This window comes from Pyrus communis, chromosome 1, assembly GCF_041283825.1.
Source record: "Pyrus communis isolate YQ-2024b chromosome 1, ASM4128382v1, whole genome shotgun sequence".
In the NCBI taxonomy this organism is placed as follows: Eukaryota; Viridiplantae; Streptophyta; class Magnoliopsida; order Rosales; family Rosaceae; genus Pyrus; species Pyrus communis.
The window spans coordinates 7,607,780-7,626,073 of record NC_142565.1 but is presented as its reverse complement, the minus strand read 5'-3'; the positions used below and the strand labels follow the sequence as shown (position 1 = coordinate 7,626,073).

Sequence of the window (18,294 nt, the reverse complement as noted above, 5' to 3'; positions counted from 1 at the left end):
ATTAATACGAGATATATGGCACCATTCACTCGAGAACGCAACAACACCGTAAAAATCCAACTGCTTTGAGATGAACAATAACCTGGAAGATGAATATATGAAAAGAGATACACCAAAGTCAGGCACACAACAACAGCAACTATAGCATTCGCTAGCCACTCATGGTTGAGAATGAGTCTCACATTGATGTAAGCAGAGACCTTGCATGGGCTTATAAATAAGTTGGGTCACTTCCCATATTGCTAATTGGTTTTTATGGTGGAACTTCAATTTTCTTCATGGTATCAAAGCAGGCTGTCCCACGCGTGAAGCCAAACGGTCACGCGCTCCACGTCACCTTGTTGTATCGTTCACATAGGCTTAAAAATTTGCTACACGTGAGGGGGCGTGTTGAGAATGAGTCCCACATTAATTGGATGAAAGACTTTGCATGGGCTTATAAGTAAGTTTGACTACTTCCCATATTGCCAATTAATTTTATGGTGAAACCTCAACTTTCTTACTTAGGAGTGTCATTGCCACCCGAGTTCCTACAAGCAAATACAAGGCAAGGTAGTAAACAGTTATTTTCCAAATGTCTGCAGAAGTAACAAAAAGATTCACTTTTGACAGTTGGCATGGAGGGCTCACAACGACGAAAATGAAAATGGAGGACGTTAGCTTGCTGAATGTGCAAATAGCTACAAAATATTGTTTACACAAACTGACCATGGGCTATTGCTCTGCAGGATTTTGTTAAGTATTTAATTATTAATGTTAACCTATAAAGCCATACAAATAAATAAGTTGTATTAAGAATCATGGCTGTGTTAGTTTTCATGCTCGCTTGGTTAACAGTTGCTTGGATTAAGCACAGTAATTAGTTTGTTTAGCAGTTAACTGAATTAGTAAAGCTTCATTCTCATTAGTCTTCACCAATAATCTGATTTCGTTGTAGCATTTTTTTGGTTCATTCTCTTTATCACTAACATTATATTTACAGTGTCAATGTATCATCATAGCTAATGTCTGTCAAAAAATCCGTCATTTTTTTTAGGCATGTTGCCAACATTTTAAGGATCATTTTTGTCATCTTAATAGAGTTAACGCAACTATGTCGTATCGAGTTTTGTTCCATACAACCCTCACTTCAAATCATCAAAAAATTGTGAAATTGCGAAAAATGTCTACAAAAAAGATGCAGTCATACTAAAGATGCAGTCAATGTGTCAAAGCTTAAAAAAGATTTTTTGTGTGATTTTGGATATTTAAAAAAATAAAATTGAAGAATAATAATATACAAAATTTAACCATTGATTTTTCGAGTTTAGGGGCACATACCATATGAGAAAAATTTGAAATATTGAGGAAAAGAAAACACATTGGGGACATAAATAAAGTGTAGTTTTCATAGGTTTCCACCTCTCGGCAGTCGCACAGGCGCTGAGTGATCTGAGTCCTCCCCCTCCGCAAAATCCCACCTTCTTCTTCGCAAAGCCCCTCCAATAAACTCAGCAACTGTAGTCTCTATCCACAACTCCCTCGACGAAACTCAACATTCAACACTAAGGTATCTTCTCTCTCTCTCTCTCTCTCTCTCTGTGCAATTTGTTGGGTCATTTACTGGCGCGAGATCTCGGCCGCTTCAAACTACGACGTTTGAAAGCACTGGGATGGATGCTGTAGTAATTTCTTAGGATTGTTGTATTAGATTTGGTGGTAAAGATAATCCATTGAATCATGGTTGTTGTTGAATTCAGTCAGCTTGGCTTGCTCAGAGTTAGAAGCGACTGATTGTACTATGGCTCTCTGGGTATTTTAGCCTCATTGGTATATATATGCGATACATATGTTGTTATTTCATTTCAAAAATTGTCACAAATGTTATAAATTGTGCTTTTGGGCTGTAATTGTTTGACAAAAGGAAGAAAAGAAAGTAATTGAGAGGGGAAATGGTTGTAGTAATGTGGAATCAAGCTGAATTGATTAAACAGAAGGAAAAAAGTAAGTTCGAGTATTTTCATTAAATTCATGAGGGGATATTTCTAGAGCTTTTGAGTGTAAGTTTGTGTGTTTTATGGTGTTAGTGCATTGTTTTTCAAAAAATCTAAAAGATGAAGAAAGCCCATCATCGTAGCTGCAACGTCTGCAGTGTAGCCTTAAATGCTGAGGATTTAAAAGATGTGCGTCAACGAATATTATGGAACTAAAGACTTTTCGTATTTAGTTTCATTTTACTTTGCTTAGCTAGGTTACAGATTTTGAACTTTGGAGCATATCCTAAATTACCCACATTTACATTTGTTTTGCTTTTAAATATATCAGGAAACAAAGCAAGAAGCAAAAGGGAAGCCATGTCTGGCCTCCCTCGGTCATCGAGTGCTTTACTGAAGAACGGCCTCCCCCCCCAAGAACTCCTTGATGATCTATGCAGGTCCGTAAAGACACACTCTTTTCAGATTTAGTATTGTTCTCCTCTCGCTTTTTAGTGACGAGTCCTAGGTACAACAAACGATCATGTACTGAACTTGGAAGGTTGATGAATTGTGCAATTTTCTCTCTACAAAGCTTTTCCTTTTATGCATCCCAGTTTCATTTCATTAAAACAAGATTCAAATTGCCAATTGGTTTGGTCTTCCTCTCTCCCTCCTTCTGCTTAGGGTTTGTCTATGTTATTCTAACTTGTTTAGATATGCATCTGAATCTTTTCTTTTACCATTTACTGGCAGTCGGTTTGTTCTAAATGTGCCAAAAGAAGACCTGCAATCATTTGAGAGGCTTTTATTTCTCGTGGAGTATGCTCATTGGTTTTATGAGGACAACTCAGTGGAGAAAAATCCATCACTGAAGTCATTTAGTTTGAAGGAGTTCACTTCTTTATGTATCCTTTGCAGTCAATGACTCAAATTTTCCTTTCTGTTTCTTATACACCGTGGTGAAGTCAACATACAAATATCTGTCCCCACACGCCCTCTCTCCTGTACCGGCAATATCTAGCTTAATACCTGCTTTCCTGTAGCATCATTGTATTGTTTCCGCATGCATGGCATAGCCCAAATTGGTTATTGCAGCTCCTGCACATATGGAGAGTTTGACAATTTCCGTCTGAAAGCATTGCTGACACTATGGTTGGCAAAGCTTGAAGTTCTTAGCTATGCCATGTTGATGTGTATCAACCCCACCAAAACCAAAAACACTGTATGCCTGAATTTCTTGTATCACTTGTGTACTTCTCTTAGATTCCTATGGACCTTTTGTGTACCACATATGGTTTGTCTGTTCCAATTTATCATACCCTTGCTCCATTTTTATCTTTTTGTTAGTCCATCTATAATTTCCTCCCATTATTAGTGCAGCCTTATTTTCCTTAATGTTTTGCAGTGTTTAACAGCTGTGATGTTCTAAAACCTTATGTTGCCCATATAGATGACATATTTAAGGACTTCACTTCTTACAAGGTCAAGGTTCCTGTAACTGGCGCAATCATTTTGGATGAAACCTTTGAAAGGGTGAGGATTTCTGTGAATGATTCTAGAACCTCCCAAGTTCAACCCTTTTTGAACGTGAACGACTTTTTAAAAGCTATTTTTCTAATGTTGTAAACCATTTGGTATCTTTAAACTTGATGACTGGTCGATATCATAAGTTTTTGTTATGTCCGTGCACAACCTTCCGTATGAGGTGAAGTTATTGGTCAAATATGAGAGCTTTCTTAAAGCAGTGCGATTGTTTCTGTTGTACTAATTTACATTTGGCCAACTGCAGTGCTTACTCGTGAAGGGATGGAAAGGATCAAGCTGGAGTTTCCCTCGTGGCAAAAAGAACAAAGATGAAGAAGACCATGCATGTGCCATCAGAGAAGTAAGATTTTTCCATATGGCAGTTTCTTTTTTAATCCAGATCGATTTTTTCCCTGGATATCTACAGCAAGGTTTCACAGCCTTGAACCAGTGAAATTGACAATTTGTAAAAAATTAAATCTCTATGTTTCTCTCTGCGGGTGGATGTGTCGTGAGGGCAGAGGGTGGGTGGTGTGTGCACAACTAATATTCAATCTGACATTTTATTTCCATGATGCATGTATATTCATCTTCTTAAGGTAATAAGATTTGCTGCTGAGAAGACAAGATAAACTACAGGCGCTATGATTTTACGATTCATATCCATTCCATAACAATGTTATTGCCCTATATTTTTGTGATACATTAGGAGTGTGTATGGAAGGAAACATTTCAGAACTCAACTTTTTCCTGACTCTCTGACATGTAGGAGACTGAGGATGTTTTTGGACCTTGTCATTGTGATAGAGTTAGGAGAATAGTCTGGTTTTATGGCTTCATCCAATGGAAATTGCATATGTTACTAGGAAATTTATTGTATGAAACTTAACACCAGTAGGTGTCATTTTTTCTCTCTGAAGGCACGCAATCTAGACAGTTCTTGTGAACCTCCATATGTTATAAATGACCTGGTTCTTTGTGGTGAATGCAGGTCCTGGAAGAAACAGGTTTTGATGTTACAAATCTTCTTGACAAAGACGAGTATATTGAAGTTATATTTGGACAGCAAAGGGTGCGGCTGTACATTATTGCTGGTGTGAGGGAGGATACTGCCTTTGCACCACTCACCAAAAAGGAGATCAGTGTATGTGATTCTTAATGCATCCACGTTTTTTTCATCATTTATGTTTTCACGGAGTTTTAAATTTCTTAGTGAAATTTATTCTGAAGGAACACTACTTGTAGTTTTCATTGTAGGTTACACTTTGGTAAGGTTGCAGAGTTATCTCTTTATTGAGTACTAAATTTGTGGGTTTTTATTTTCTTGGCTGTGTGACCTCTATATTTTATTTAATGTCTTCATTATCGCTTCATAGAATATATGCCCCTCTTTTCCTGCACAATATCATTGGCTAAGCGCACACCATTTGTATTTGTTTGCAGGAAATTGCATGGCACCGGCTGGATGATCTTCAGCCTGCAAGTGATGATGTGATATCTCGTGGCATCACCGGCCTCAAGCTTTACATGGTGTCACCTTTTCTGGCGTAAGTTATTTTGATTCATAACTTTAATTACTTTCTCAACTGTTCCAACTTTTTGCTATGTCTAATAGGATCGATGTTTTCTAACAGAACAATGAAATCATGGATTTTATCACATCAGTCCCCGGTTGCTCCAAGACCTGATATGCCTCTCAAAGGTTCTTCCCCTTCCTTTGAAATCTTTCGGTAGCCTATAAACTTCAGGTTTATGTTAAACTTGTGGGATAAAGGAAAAGGAAAATGAAAGATGAATCTTACAAACTTGGAGAAATCAAAGCATATGAACATACTTAATTTTCCACCAGACGTCGGTTTTCATACCCAGGTTACAGTAGTGCTGGCATATTGTAGTATACAAGTTTAATCGAACTTGAGCACTCACGCTAATGTTGAGTTGTCATTGATCCTTGTAAAAACCCACGTGTACTGAAATTTCTTTTCCACTTCTCTGATGAGCTTTGTTTTTCATCCTTCTTAGGAATCAGCGTGTGGAATGCAAAAAGCAGCTCGATAGGGAGTAGCACCATGATAGTGGAGAGCCAACCAACTAAACCTGAACCCGAAGTTCATCCTCCAGACACAGAAGCAGGCAAGAGTTTCAGAAACTTCAGGTTTGACGTCACTCCAGTCTTGCAAGCAATTGATGCTGGTTTCCGTTCTCCAATGTAACTTGCTTCTTGTAAAGCGGTTCAAGTTTGCATAGCTGGGTTAATATCCCCGGTTCGTTTGCATTCGCAAATACTGGAGAGTTGCCCCTCATGTCAGATGTACATCGTTGGTGTTAGATTTTCAGTTGTGGGGTTGTGTATATCCTGTTTAGAAACCCACACATGGCAAAGTATCTGCATTTTGAGTCGATGATCGGTTTGTAAACTCCGAGACGGATATGATGAACGAGAACGGTAGATTCTACAGCAACGTGATTTGTGTTCTTCATTGTGATATATTGCTCTTGCGCCTTGTCCTCTACAAATATTCATTTGTGAATTCTGGTCTCTTAATTACGTTTTTCAACTCGTAGTTCAAGATTTTCTAACGGGAGAATGCTTGCTTTGACATTTTATAATGCCCTGAATTACATAGAAAAAATGGCTACTAGTAGGTCGGAGATTTTGAGTTTGATTTCTATTAAACTGGAACCCAACTGGGACTATGCCGAAAAATTTTAGTTTAGTATGGGTGAGTTCTATTGTTTAGTTTTGTGTGATATATGGCCTGCATGAGATTGATTCTTATAGAATATTACTCTCGTAATCGTAACTCGCACCACTACAGCAACGTTGTTATACGAATCAAACTCAAATACTCTGATTCCTATATATGGAAATTAAACTCCAATAAAACCATTATGGAAGGTCTTAACGTCTATAATGAAGATGGATTTAACAGTTAAATTTTTGTTTAAAAACACCGAAACATTCAGAATATTTCATACTCCGAAGTATGCTAAAAAAAAATTTGATTAACGAAGCTGCCGACAATTGTAGGATTCTTATATAGGCCTGTAGATTTTGTATGCATGTCGGTATATGTTTGAAATACGAGCTTCCTTTTTTGTGTGTTGTTTGTTTGTGATTGTGAGTCCCATGTGGTGCTACAAGGGTTTCTGGCCACGGTTAGTTGTGGCATACATTCTCCCTGGACTATTTATGAATGTGCTGTCTTTTCTCTCTTATCTGCTTTGAGAATTGTGGTGGTGCCGGGCATGTGGCTCATGTTCTTCCTGTTCGCTACATTTCCTTTTCGGCTTTGTCCTTTGCCCTTCAGTTTAGGACCAAGGTCTTGGCTTTCCCATCACACAGGATTTGTGGAAGATTTCATTTTTCTCATTTACTTTTGTTTGGTTTGATCGACTTGTTATGTAGAATTGAATACATATGCTATACCCATGTCATCATCTAGATAATGGACCCAACACATTCTTGACTATGCCGTTATATTATATGATCAGAGTATTGAACTAAGGAGAGAAACTTCCACATGACGGCCTTATTGTGCTTGTGTGTGTATCTCTCTCTGCAGGGTAACCCAATGAGAGAGAGACACACACACAAATGCCACATGGGCCATCCCCCACAATAGTGTTTATTTCTCTAAAGAAAAACTTTTATAGGTCGGCCATACAACGCTTATGTGTTTACCTCTCACTGCATTCACATAATGAGAGACAGATGAAAATGAACTCTTGTTGGTCTGGATTTATCAAGTTGTAACGTTGAAGTGTTTATATCTCTCATTGCAGTGACACGATGAGAGATAAAAAACTAAACTTTCATAGATTGTCTCTATAACACCCGTGTTTATCTGTCATTGTGGTCACAAGATGACTACACACAAATGGTTCATGGGGCCACCCAAGAATTGGAAGGGATGTTTGATATATAATTTGTCCAATATTAGTCTAAGGATGAGACTGCCAAGAAATCTCTTTCTAATTCTTTGGCCACCACAAAGAAAGACGACCTAGAATCTGCAATAAGTGGTCCAAAGAATTGTTGTTTCACTAATTAGTGGAACAAATCGTAGAGTCATGCACATCAAAATGAATGCAGTCATGATGTTCCACCACCATGCATCAAGTGTGCAGTCCTTTTGGACTTTCTGTGTATATGGGATGTAGAAAGTAGCGAATCCATTGATGATTCTGAAAAGAAAAAGCACGTTTTGCTTTGCTTTCTTGACAAGGCACTTTGTTTTTCTGTTGCAAATATTTCCCAATTTTCCATGATCACTCAATATCTCCAACAATAAATGTTAATGAGATTCTTTCAAAAGTAGAATTTACAATAGACGCTCTGTCACCTCATGTTTTTAACATAATGTTTTATAATGTTGGCACGAAAATTGACGTTAAACTGTGAGATGACAAAGAGTTTATAGAGAATCTCACTTTCAGAGAGTCTCCTTAGCATTTCTCTATATATCATCAACATGTTAGCTTCAAATTCCTGTGAGTTTCTCCATGCACATGTGCACTGCCAATGTTAAAAGGAGCTATCAAATTTTTATTAAAAAAAAAAAAAACAAAAGAAACTCTCTCAAAGCTCCCGTTCATAGTCAAGAATGCTTAAAACATTGTTTTTCTATAAGCGTTGGTTTAGTCAAATTGGTTATATTATTTTGCTTCCCATCTGCATACAAGTTTAAATACCTCTCAACCCTCATCGTAGTTTAAACGAACTTAGTGTTGTAGTCATTGTCTATAAAAAAAACATTTATTAATTTAAACCTAATCATGGTGTAAATGCATACTTTATTCCTTGTTGCTTGTAAGATTGTATTAGGGTTGGCTTTGATATGTATATATCTAATAATGAACTAGTTGTGATATTATGACCATTTGTAATCTATTTATCCTAATATTTGAAGGTGCGTCTTTTGGTTGATCCTCTCAATGGTGAATTGATCATTCGATATATTTTTTTTCTGTTTTTTGTATGGAACAAAAAAAAAGTAATAAAATCCGCTGATAATTCCATGAATTTAAGGGTATTTTCCTCCCTGCCAAGCAAAATCGACCAATAATATTATTTCTTTTCGTGAAGCGAAATGAAAATCAAACGTACCAAAAATCAACTTGAACTATTTTATGAATAAAAACAGCCGTCCAATTCCGAGCGATAACAATTTAAAACTGAAAAATCGGCAGCTGATGGGATATGTCTGGAGACGTGGTGATGGTCCTCTCACAGTCTCACCGTCCGGTGACCTAATCATTGCACAGGATGATTGGAAGGCCAGCCGGTCCTCGTACGTGGCATGCGGTGATTTGTTGGCCTACTAACTAGGTTAAATCTGGGGCGGTCGTCGGCGGTGATGGTGGGTTCATCATATTCGTGATCACATCAGAAACGTAATTTTTGTGCTCTATATATTCATTTATTAGAAAAACGATAAGCATGTAGCATTCACTAGTCTATCAGTTTTATTATTATTATTTTTTTAAATATTCATTTATTATATAGTTTTTTAATACGATGTTATAGCAGGGAGTTTCGTGGTTCCATTATTTTAAAAAACAGAATTCATGCACTTAAACTTTTGGGGAAATTTTTGTTTGTGATGTGACATTAACAGATATTTTATGTGTTGTAATACGCGTGAACAGATATTTTTTTTCCTTTCTTAGCCGTGGTAAAGTTGTAGAAACATGTTGTTCTATATACTGGACCTTAGCTCTATGAAATAATATACTAACATTGCTGAAACTATGAATGAAAGGTCATGATGATAAACATAGTTGTGATATAAATCTTAGATACATGTATTATAGAATATAAACAAATGAATTTTTACAAGAAATTTTTTAGTATATCGGGAACATGACTTGATATACCAAATGTCATATACAATTGATTGAAAACTTAAAAAAATTTTCTTTTTTCAGCCAATTATATTATAAACACTTAGTGCACCAAACTATGTTCTCAGCACACTAAAAAATCTCTCACTTATTACATCAAAAGTTTAACAAATCGATTCTCCTTCATTATTATTGTCAAATCCGGAAAATGATCCTCGTAGGATTTTTTTCAAGGAGATCCTAGGGATCCCGTGATCGTGATTATGACCGTTCATCTTACATCTTACGGTTAGTTTTCGTTATGTACTATTTGTATTTAATTTTAAATTTTAAATTTTGAAATGATTTCTGATCGCACAACTGATCGTACGATGTATGATGAACGATCACGATCACTGAATTTCTAGGATCCCCAGAAAAAAGGATCCGAAGAGGATCCTTTTCCGTCAAATCCAATCAACAACTAAAGATTGCCAATTTGACAAGGCAATCGTGTCTTCTGGTTTAAATCGGGTGGATGTTGAAACTCCATTCACCTGCTTCATTCTTTTCAATCTTTGTCATTTCCCTTCTTTTTGGTCTTTTGACAAGACAACGAGAAATGAAGAGAAACAAATCACAGTTTACCAAACATACCAAAATAAAAAAAAAAATAAAAAAAAATCCAACATTCTCAAACTCTTAATTTTAAGTATTATTCATTTTTCCTTATTAGGAAAAACGTCCGATATTATGTTGTCGTTAAAAATTACATAGAAAAGTTGTTTAAATTGTGCTTACAACATTCGCGCATACACATACACATGTAAATAACTTCTAACATAAAATCGTCAATGCTAAAAAGGTAAAAAGTTTATCTATAATGCAATAGAATATTTCTTTTTAGATCAAAGTATAACTTTGCATTCCTTCAATGAATCGGAGTATCCAAACTCAAATATAACATTCTTCTTCTAAACTCAAAATCATATAATGATTTGAGTTTACGTTTAGTAGCTTCACACATTAGAGAGGTATCAAGGTTAACTCAAAATCTATATATGTTTGAACCTTCGAGTCATGTGCATTAATACTGGAACAAAAAGAACAAGTCTTAACGTCACCACCTTTGAATCGAGATTAACTCGAACTCTATTAAGGTCATTTACCGAAACCACCATGCCCTTGTTTGTGCATTTAGGCGTTTTTAATGAAATATATTATTTTCTTCATAAAAAAAAAGAAGATAATTTACACTAAATTCATTTAAACTACGAAAAAGAAGATTTTGAACCTATAACATAGTGAGTTGAAGTGGACGATGAAATATACGGTTAACCCTAAATAAACGTGAGAGTTTGAATTTAACAATTAAATTGGCCTAATCATTCAAAAGCATGAACAATTGTTGTTAGCAACGGATATCTGCCTTGGTGGAATGTCATGTGCTTTGACGTTCGAGGATCAAATATTTGCTTCGCTGCCCGACCGACCAATGACATATGGCTTTGTCTGATCTGTTAATCTGTGCTTATCTGTCTTCTGATTCGTTTTTGTTAATCCACATCAGATTGTCCACTAATTAATCAGGACATGTCACGGTAATGGTGGAGAATAACTAATGATTAGCGAGGCCAAGAAAGTCTGCGGCTCTCATCACTTTGCACATTTTATTAAATTAATACACTTAAAAACATCATCACCATTTTATAATTAGTTAGGGTTTGCTAATTCTGGGAATCACGTCCCTTCCACTTCTCAAATCACTATAATTAAATAAATAAATTATGGGAAAATGTTTTAGTCAATCTGTTTTTTATGACAATAACATGTTTTCTTGGAAATTCTCTCCAACGGTCAAGGATGTCTCTTTCTCTTTGAATGATTAATTTGTGTTGATGAAATGGTACAATTAATTTTTATTTTTTGTGAAGATTTTAATATCGTAACACGCTTAGTAGCGGATTTAGAATGAAAACATAAGTTGGGTTGAAGAGTTGGTTTAAACGTTACAAATGCGTTATAATACAACATTGACCATGTCCAGCCTCGCATGCGAAGTTTTATCCTAACACTAACGCGTTATCTTTATGCGAGTATTCCTAATCACAACACCATTTTTAAGTACATAAGGATAACTACGTAGCGACACCCAAATTCCCTCTCTTATATTCAAAATTTTCCTCTCATATATTCCCCATTTGGGAATAACATATCTTGACCAAATAAAATCAAGAATTGAAATCATTCAATTTATTAGATCACTCCAAAAAATTCGAAGTGGAGATTGTTTAATCATCTAAGTGTATCAAATAAATGGACAGTTAATGATGAATATGTTAATTGATATCTACCTGCCGATCCGTTCTATACATTTAAATGACTAAATAACATAAGATTCAAATGAATTTTTGTGTAAGTGATTTTCAAATAAATATTAAAAAGTTGAATGACTTTACAAAATTTGTAAGGTTGAGATAGGATATTTGCAAGAGAGAATGAGCTCATCCTCAAAAAAAAAAGTAAATACTAAGTACGTTTTTTTATTTTGGACCATCAAATCGAATAAATTAAATAAATAAAAAAACATTCAACACCAACCAGAGTCTCTAAGGATAATTATGAAGCTTGTTTTTATTTATTTATTATTATTTTAGGGTGAAAAATGAAGCTTGGTAAATGAGCTGGAAAGCGACGCCGTATTCACTTGTGTCAATGTGCCTCTATTATCCAGTAAAGCCAAACCATGAATGGGCCCCACTCCCCCGCGGCTGTTTTATTAACGTTCAAGAACCGCCAAGCTATCTCAAACCGCCCATTTCTCAGCCTACCATCGCTGATTTTCCGGTGAAGCAGCCGTCCATCACCATGCGATCATCCTTTGTACCTACGCACGGCTCACATCCCTCCACGTGTCCTTCAAATCCAGCACTTATTGCCGTTTCGTGTCCACCCAATACGAGCGCGCCACGTTCGCACGAAAGTTCCAAAAAGGCCTTCGTTTCCGTGCGTCTGCTCGTGGGTACAGTGAGTCGTCTGCCCCGACCAGGGTTACTGACTCACGAGTCGAAGGGACAGCTGTACTCTCTCTGCCGCACAGTTGTGCTTTTGGCTCGTCGCGAGTTACGACTCACTGGGTCATTTTGCACGTGCTGCACTGTTCTCTTGTGTTTTTTCTCATGTATTGAATGAGCGAATATCGGCGCGTGGTTTTCAATTCGGATTCCACAACTTTTCTACTTTATTTTTATGCATGTCAATACTGTTAAGACGTGCAATTTGCATATTTATTTTTATCTCTTATATTTAAATTTTTTTTTTTATCAGATTGAATGAATTGAAAGAAATCAATAGATAAAAATAGTAAAGGTGTGTTTGATGTAAAAAATTGTGTGTAAGTAACATTATCCTTAACGCATATTTGGCTGGGTTTTTTTATTGTTTGATACCATAAATATTTTATGTTACCAACATTTTTCCATGAATTTTTTTTTCACTATTTTGAGAAAAAATATTAAAAAATGTCTTGTAATATTTTAAAAACTTATAGCTCAAGTAATTATAAACATCACCTTTGTATTTACAAATTATAAGTTAATTTCTTATTTTAAGTATTGTTTATCAAAGAGTGATGCTAAGTAATTGAATACCTAATTCAAGAATTGTTTTTTTTTTTTTATCAAATCCAATACAAGCTAAAATTTTAAATTACATTTACAAACCATATGATGTATCGTCAATAAAAATTAAGCAGGTTAATAACCGATTAAGTAATAATTTAATTATTAATAATTATGTTATATAATTTGTAAAATATAACTAAATAAGTGTCTCTCTGGCATCACATTTTTTAAAATATCATGTCAAGTTCGGTTGTGTAATGGAGCTCAAAATAGTGTTTAATACCAAAGCTTCATCATCTTGAAACCGATGCGGGAGTTTTCCCAAAGCAAAATATTTCTTATATTTTAAGAAGAAGAATCGAGATTGTTGTAGGTGAGTGGGAAGAACAGAGAGAGAGAGAGAGAGAGAGAGAGAGTTGAAGTAAATTTAGTGGAAGGTGATGAGGTGGGCTGTGTGGTAAAAAGCCAGGTCACACATGGTCGGTGAAAGCGAAAAGAAGACACAGTAGTATTAGTAGGTGGGTTCACTCAACATAATTCAAAATTTCCAGTATTCCTAATCTCTCACCGCACCATATATACCCCCTTTCTCTTCACTTCCTCTCCCACATCAAAAAGCCTCTGTTTTTCTCTGTTTCTCCCAAACTCTGTGAACCTTAAGCTTTGTTAATGGCCAAGGACATGGAAGTTGCAGAGAGGGGCTCCTTCTCAGCCAAGGACTACCACGACCCGCCGCCTGCGCCGCTCTTCGACCCGACGGAGTTCGCCAAATGGTCTTTCTACAGAGCTCTAATAGCTGAGTTCGTAGCCACTCTTCTCTTTCTCTACGTCACTGTGCTCACTGTGATTGGCTACAAGAGCCAGAGCGAACTAGACGCTTGCGGTGGGGTTGGGATCCTGGGGATTGCTTGGGCCTTTGGGGGCATGATCTTTGTCCTTGTTTACTGCACTGCTGGGATTTCAGGTCTGGTTTCTCTTCTGGCTCTCTCTGCTTTTATCTCTACATATAAACTAGTAAAAAGTCGAAGTCTTTGATGTTGGTTTTGCTTGTAAAATACAGAAATTACCTAAAAAGTACATTTTGGATGTGGGTTTTGTGATTCTGCTTGTAAAATACAGAAGTTAGCTAAACAGTTTATCTTTATGTGGGTTTTCTGTATTTTTCTTGTATATATGTGTAGAATTTAGCTAAAAAGATGAAGTCTTTGACGTGGGGTTTGTCTGATTTCGCTGCTACATGTAGAACTTGTTGAAAAAGCTGCTTTATTTTTTCATGCGGGTTTAATTTGTGGGATTTAATTTTGCTTATACATGGGTTTTGTAACTTTTTATTGAACAGGGGGTCACATTAACCCGGCGGTGACATTTGGGCTGTTCCTGGCTCGGAAGGTGTCGCTGGTGAGAGCTGTTCTGTACATGGTGGCTCAGTCGTTGGGCGCCATAGCCGGTGTTGGGCTGGTGAAGGCTCTCCAGAAGAGCTACTACATCAAGTACGGCGGCGGTGCCAACACACTTAGCGATGGGTACAGCACCGGAGTTGGATTGGCTGCTGAGATTATTGGCACCTTTGTGCTTGTTTACACCGTCTTCTCTGCCACTGACCCCAAGAGGAGTGCTAGAGACTCTCATGTTCCGGTACATATGCACCTTTCATCTATAATTTGCAATTACCAGTTCCTTGTACTAATCTTTATATTATATGCATCTAGTGGCTTTGTTTGTCTCTCGTATAGGTGGCTTTCATACATGGGATTTTTTTTTTTTTTTTTATAATCAGAATGGTTATTCAATACTCTAGTTTCTGCTATAAACGTTGCGATTTGAGTTTAATAATACTTATCTTTCGAAAAAAATAAAAAAAATAAAAAACAAAGGAGCTGAGAAAATTGGAGAAAATCTAGTGTCTTGAGAATTTTTGAATAAGAATCCACAAGCATGTCTCTTTGGGATTCTAATTTTTGTTTGCTTTTATTTTTCTTGAAACCATTTTAATTTAGGGAACTTTTTTATTTGAATTCATCACATGTTTATTATTATTTTTTAAAATTTAAATCCTTTTTGAAAATGCATTATTTAATCACATGTCCTAGTTTTTGAAAATTTTGACTTGTGAAAATGCATTATTTTTTTAACGAGCTAGTAAATGCATTAATTATATATATATATTCCCTGTTTATCACATTATTTACTTTAAATTTTTTGGTTTGTTTTGAACAAGTGCATGATTTGTTTGGTACAAGACTTTAAACTTCATTTAATAAATGGGACAAAGCGGCCTGTATTTTTCTCTAACTTATTGTGGAAAAATTATACCCTTATTCAACCATTATTTAACCTTTGGACAAGGTTAGGTGTCCCGCACACTACTGCTAATCCTTTTAGGGTTTTGTTGTACATATGTTCATCACATATAGATGTTCTCAATAGGATCATATTCTTGTGGTTTTGGTTATTATACCCTTTGGGCAAAATCTTGAGTTTACTGTTCCCTTGGGGATATTGCAACGGTTACATAGCACAATCTCGTCAAATATTACATGTTGCCCTTGAAATTATTAGAACCAAAAACTCTTTTTTAAGTCTCACGGCAAAAGATACATTGTTGAGAATTGCATTTTGCAAGTAGTGGATTGCCTTGACGATTTAGGGTCTCTCTCGTCAACTCACTCAAACCCTCTTCCTCTCATTGGTCTAGCTTAAAGAAATAGCATTTCCCTTATGAGTAGGGTGAAAAGAATGAGCTGGGCCAACTGTTCTTTTCTGGTTAGCATTTCAGGGTATCATGCAATGCAATAGATGCGGAAGTCACCTAATTTTGTTTGCTTTCAACAAGTTGCTTCAACTTTTTCAATTATTTTCTCCCAACTTTTCACCTTTCCATCATTCCTAACGTGCTATGCCTTCTTCTAGTATCGTCATGAATCTTGACTCACTCGAGGTCTCAACGTCAATCTGTGGGCGCTTCACATTCATCTGAAGCAAAACCTCGTTTAACAACCTCAAAAACCACTGGTTTAGTTATTGTCTAATATTAAAATGTTGATTAAGGTCTGATTTGTTTCTCGTGTTAAACAGTTCCAAACATTTGATATGCTGAGTCAGAAAGGAATGAAAGTTGTCTAATTTTGTTTTTATTTAGCTTCACAATCACGGGGCATGTCTTTTCTTAGTTTTCTAAGTACTGTTTTAGTCCATTTTCCAACTCCTCCATCCTGTTCCAAACCGTCCTGTTGTCTACATTTTATACATGTTTTACAATTGTATACATTCCGATGGAGATTCTTAGTTATCTCTGGCTGTATATCTTCTCGTGTCTATCTCTAAAGTCACGTGTCTGAGAGAGACATGAAAGAATATACAACCGGTTGCATGGTAAATTCTCTCGTATTCTAGGTGGCTAAATTGTGGACTGTTGTGAATTTTGAAGGTTTTGGCTCCACTGCCAATCGGGTTTGCCGTGTTCATTGTCCACTTGGCCACCATCCCAATCACTGGCACTGGCATCAACCCTGCTAGAAGTCTTGGACCTGCTGTTATCTTCAACCAAGACAAGGCTTGGGATGACCAAGTATGTATTCCAATATTAATTATTCATCACTTTTATATTATTATTATAATTTTTAAAATTTTATATAACGTTAAGATATTCCGGAGCTCCACAGAATTTTTGCTAATATATGTTCTTGTCTACTCTTTTGTTGGTTGCAGTGGATTTTCTGGGTTGGACCCTTCATCGGAGCAGCAATTGCAGCCTTCTACCACCAATTTATCTTGAGAGCAGGAGCTGTCAAGGCCCTTGGATCATTCAGGAGCCACCCGAGTGTTTGAATTTGAATATTTTCTGAGAATGTGATGGGATTTGGAAAACAATGTTAATTATTATGAAGGGTGATATTTATATTTAATTTTGCTTAACTTATGCTTTGTGTATGAAGGTTTCATTTGGTCCTCTCTCAATTAACTTTCCATCAGAAAAAGGGGCTGAGAGGCCATGAATTTGTAGATAGTGTCACGAACTTGCCTTTGAGTTTACTTCAATGTCATTGCCATTTTCTGAAGAGTTTCTCCATGTTTTCTGCTTTCTACTCATATCATGCTTGAAGACAAGTGCTTTTATAATTTTGGGGTCACTTTTGCTTGCTATATGATGGCTCAGTGAGCTCCACTTGAAGCTTTAGTGGGTTGAGCACTGTAAAAAGCAGAAAGGCGAATGCTAGTTTTGCATCTAGTAACCAAAAGCAAATACATTAAGGGTGGAAATATGGGGAGTTTGGCACAACTCGCTATAAGCGCTTGTAAGGTTTGTTAACTTTTTGTTCCAAACTAACTTAGATATTATGCGTAGCGAAATATGGAGCTACAGGTGGATAAATTACGGATGAGTCTTCCAAATGCATATGTTGTTAAAGGGAATTGTACCTAATTGCCTTATCTCTTCAATGAGGTATGAGGTGGTGTGAAACACACGTGAAATGTTGGTTTTACACGTGGCAAATTTATGAAATTTTGGTTTTACACATGGTAAATTTGCTCTATTACTATAAAAGAAGATAAAGTTACAGTCTCACGCCAATAATATTAATGACTCGGGGTGTTTATAAGCTTTCTAAACTTTTCGATTTAAGATATTTCTTCAAATCCTCAACCACTCCCGTTTAGAGATAATCATAATCTTGCAAATCTTGGGATGCTTGATTTGGTTGATCAAGTCATGGTCTCATGGAGTCTGCTATATTTGTCCGTTGGCGCAAATACACTATACAACTCGTTGCCTTCGCTTTCCTTCTACACTCTACTACTATCTACTACCTCACCCTCTTCCCAAGATTCCCAACAACAAAATCTAATCTATCCCAACACACACCACATAATATATATATATATATTATATGTATGTATATATATATTATATGTATGTATGTATGTATGTAGCTGTTAGTGTGACATATGCGACTTTTAGTAGCTCATGAAACCTCAAATCCATGAATGTGGACGTCTTGTCTTCCAATATCTGTATATGGCCGTAAGGAAGCCGTTTAAGAAAAGAAATCTCCGATTTTTATAAAAATGGAAATTAGTTGTAGAGCTCTCAACATACCTATTTTTCAAGTTGCATCTCATAAATTATCCTTGCAAAACATTGGCCAAATTGAAAATATTTGAGGCGTCTAATAAGTACAAAGAAATTGACTAATACTTTATTTTCTAAGAAACATTGAAATTTCATCATGATAATTAAATAGGCAAATAGTTTCAGATTAAATTGAATTTTTGAAAAGATGATCTATGAATCAATACTTATAAAATAGTCGATTCAGATCATTAAAGTTCGACGTGGAGTGAGTCCTATCATTAGTCTCTATTTA

At 36.1% G+C, this 18,294-nt stretch overlaps 2 protein-coding genes across 2 annotated transcripts; both read left to right on the top strand.

Annotated features, from left to right (window-relative positions):
- The first annotated feature begins 1,309 nt into the window (after window positions 1–1,309).
- On the top strand, window positions 1,310–5,967 carry LOC137720464 (mRNA-decapping enzyme subunit 2). Its single transcript, XM_068459533.2, has 9 exons — window positions 1,310–1,549; window positions 2,305–2,413; window positions 2,709–2,860; window positions 3,361–3,488; window positions 3,745–3,840; window positions 4,471–4,623; window positions 4,923–5,026; window positions 5,114–5,181; window positions 5,502–5,967. Exons 2-9 carry the CDS (start codon window positions 2,334–2,336, stop codon window positions 5,690–5,692), a joined length of 972 nt encoding a protein of 323 aa, XP_068315634.2. The 5' UTR covers window positions 1,310–1,549; window positions 2,305–2,333; the 3' UTR covers window positions 5,693–5,967.
- A 7,183-nt stretch (window positions 5,968–13,150) lies between these two features.
- LOC137720535 (putative aquaporin PIP2-5) lies at window positions 13,151–16,988 on the top strand. The gene is made up of 4 exons (XM_068459620.2): window positions 13,151–13,892; window positions 14,268–14,563; window positions 16,356–16,496; window positions 16,637–16,988. Exons 1-4 carry the CDS (start codon window positions 13,598–13,600, stop codon window positions 16,754–16,756), a joined length of 852 nt encoding a protein of 283 aa, XP_068315721.2. The 5' UTR covers window positions 13,151–13,597; the 3' UTR covers window positions 16,757–16,988.
- The last annotated feature ends 1,306 nt before the right edge of the window (window positions 16,989–18,294 follow it).

Coding starts and splice junctions, on each gene's coding strand:
- LOC137720464 (XM_068459533.2), top strand. CDS start 2,334: ATGTCTGGCCTCCCTCGGTCATCGAGTGCTTTACTGAAGAACGGCCTC. Junction 3,841..4,470: donor ATGCATGTGCCATCAGAGAA/GTAAGATTTTTC, acceptor TGGTGAATGCAG/GTCCTGGAAGAAACAGGTTT. Junction 5,182..5,501: donor ACCTGATATGCCTCTCAAAG/GTTCTTCCCCTT, acceptor CATCCTTCTTAG/GAATCAGCGTGTGGAATGCA.
- LOC137720535 (XM_068459620.2), top strand. CDS start 13,598: ATGGCCAAGGACATGGAAGTTGCAGAGAGGGGCTCCTTCTCAGCCAAG. Junction 14,564..16,355: donor CTAGAGACTCTCATGTTCCG/GTACATATGCAC, acceptor TGAATTTTGAAG/GTTTTGGCTCCACTGCCAAT. Junction 16,497..16,636: donor ACAAGGCTTGGGATGACCAA/GTATGTATTCCA, acceptor TGTTGGTTGCAG/TGGATTTTCTGGGTTGGACC.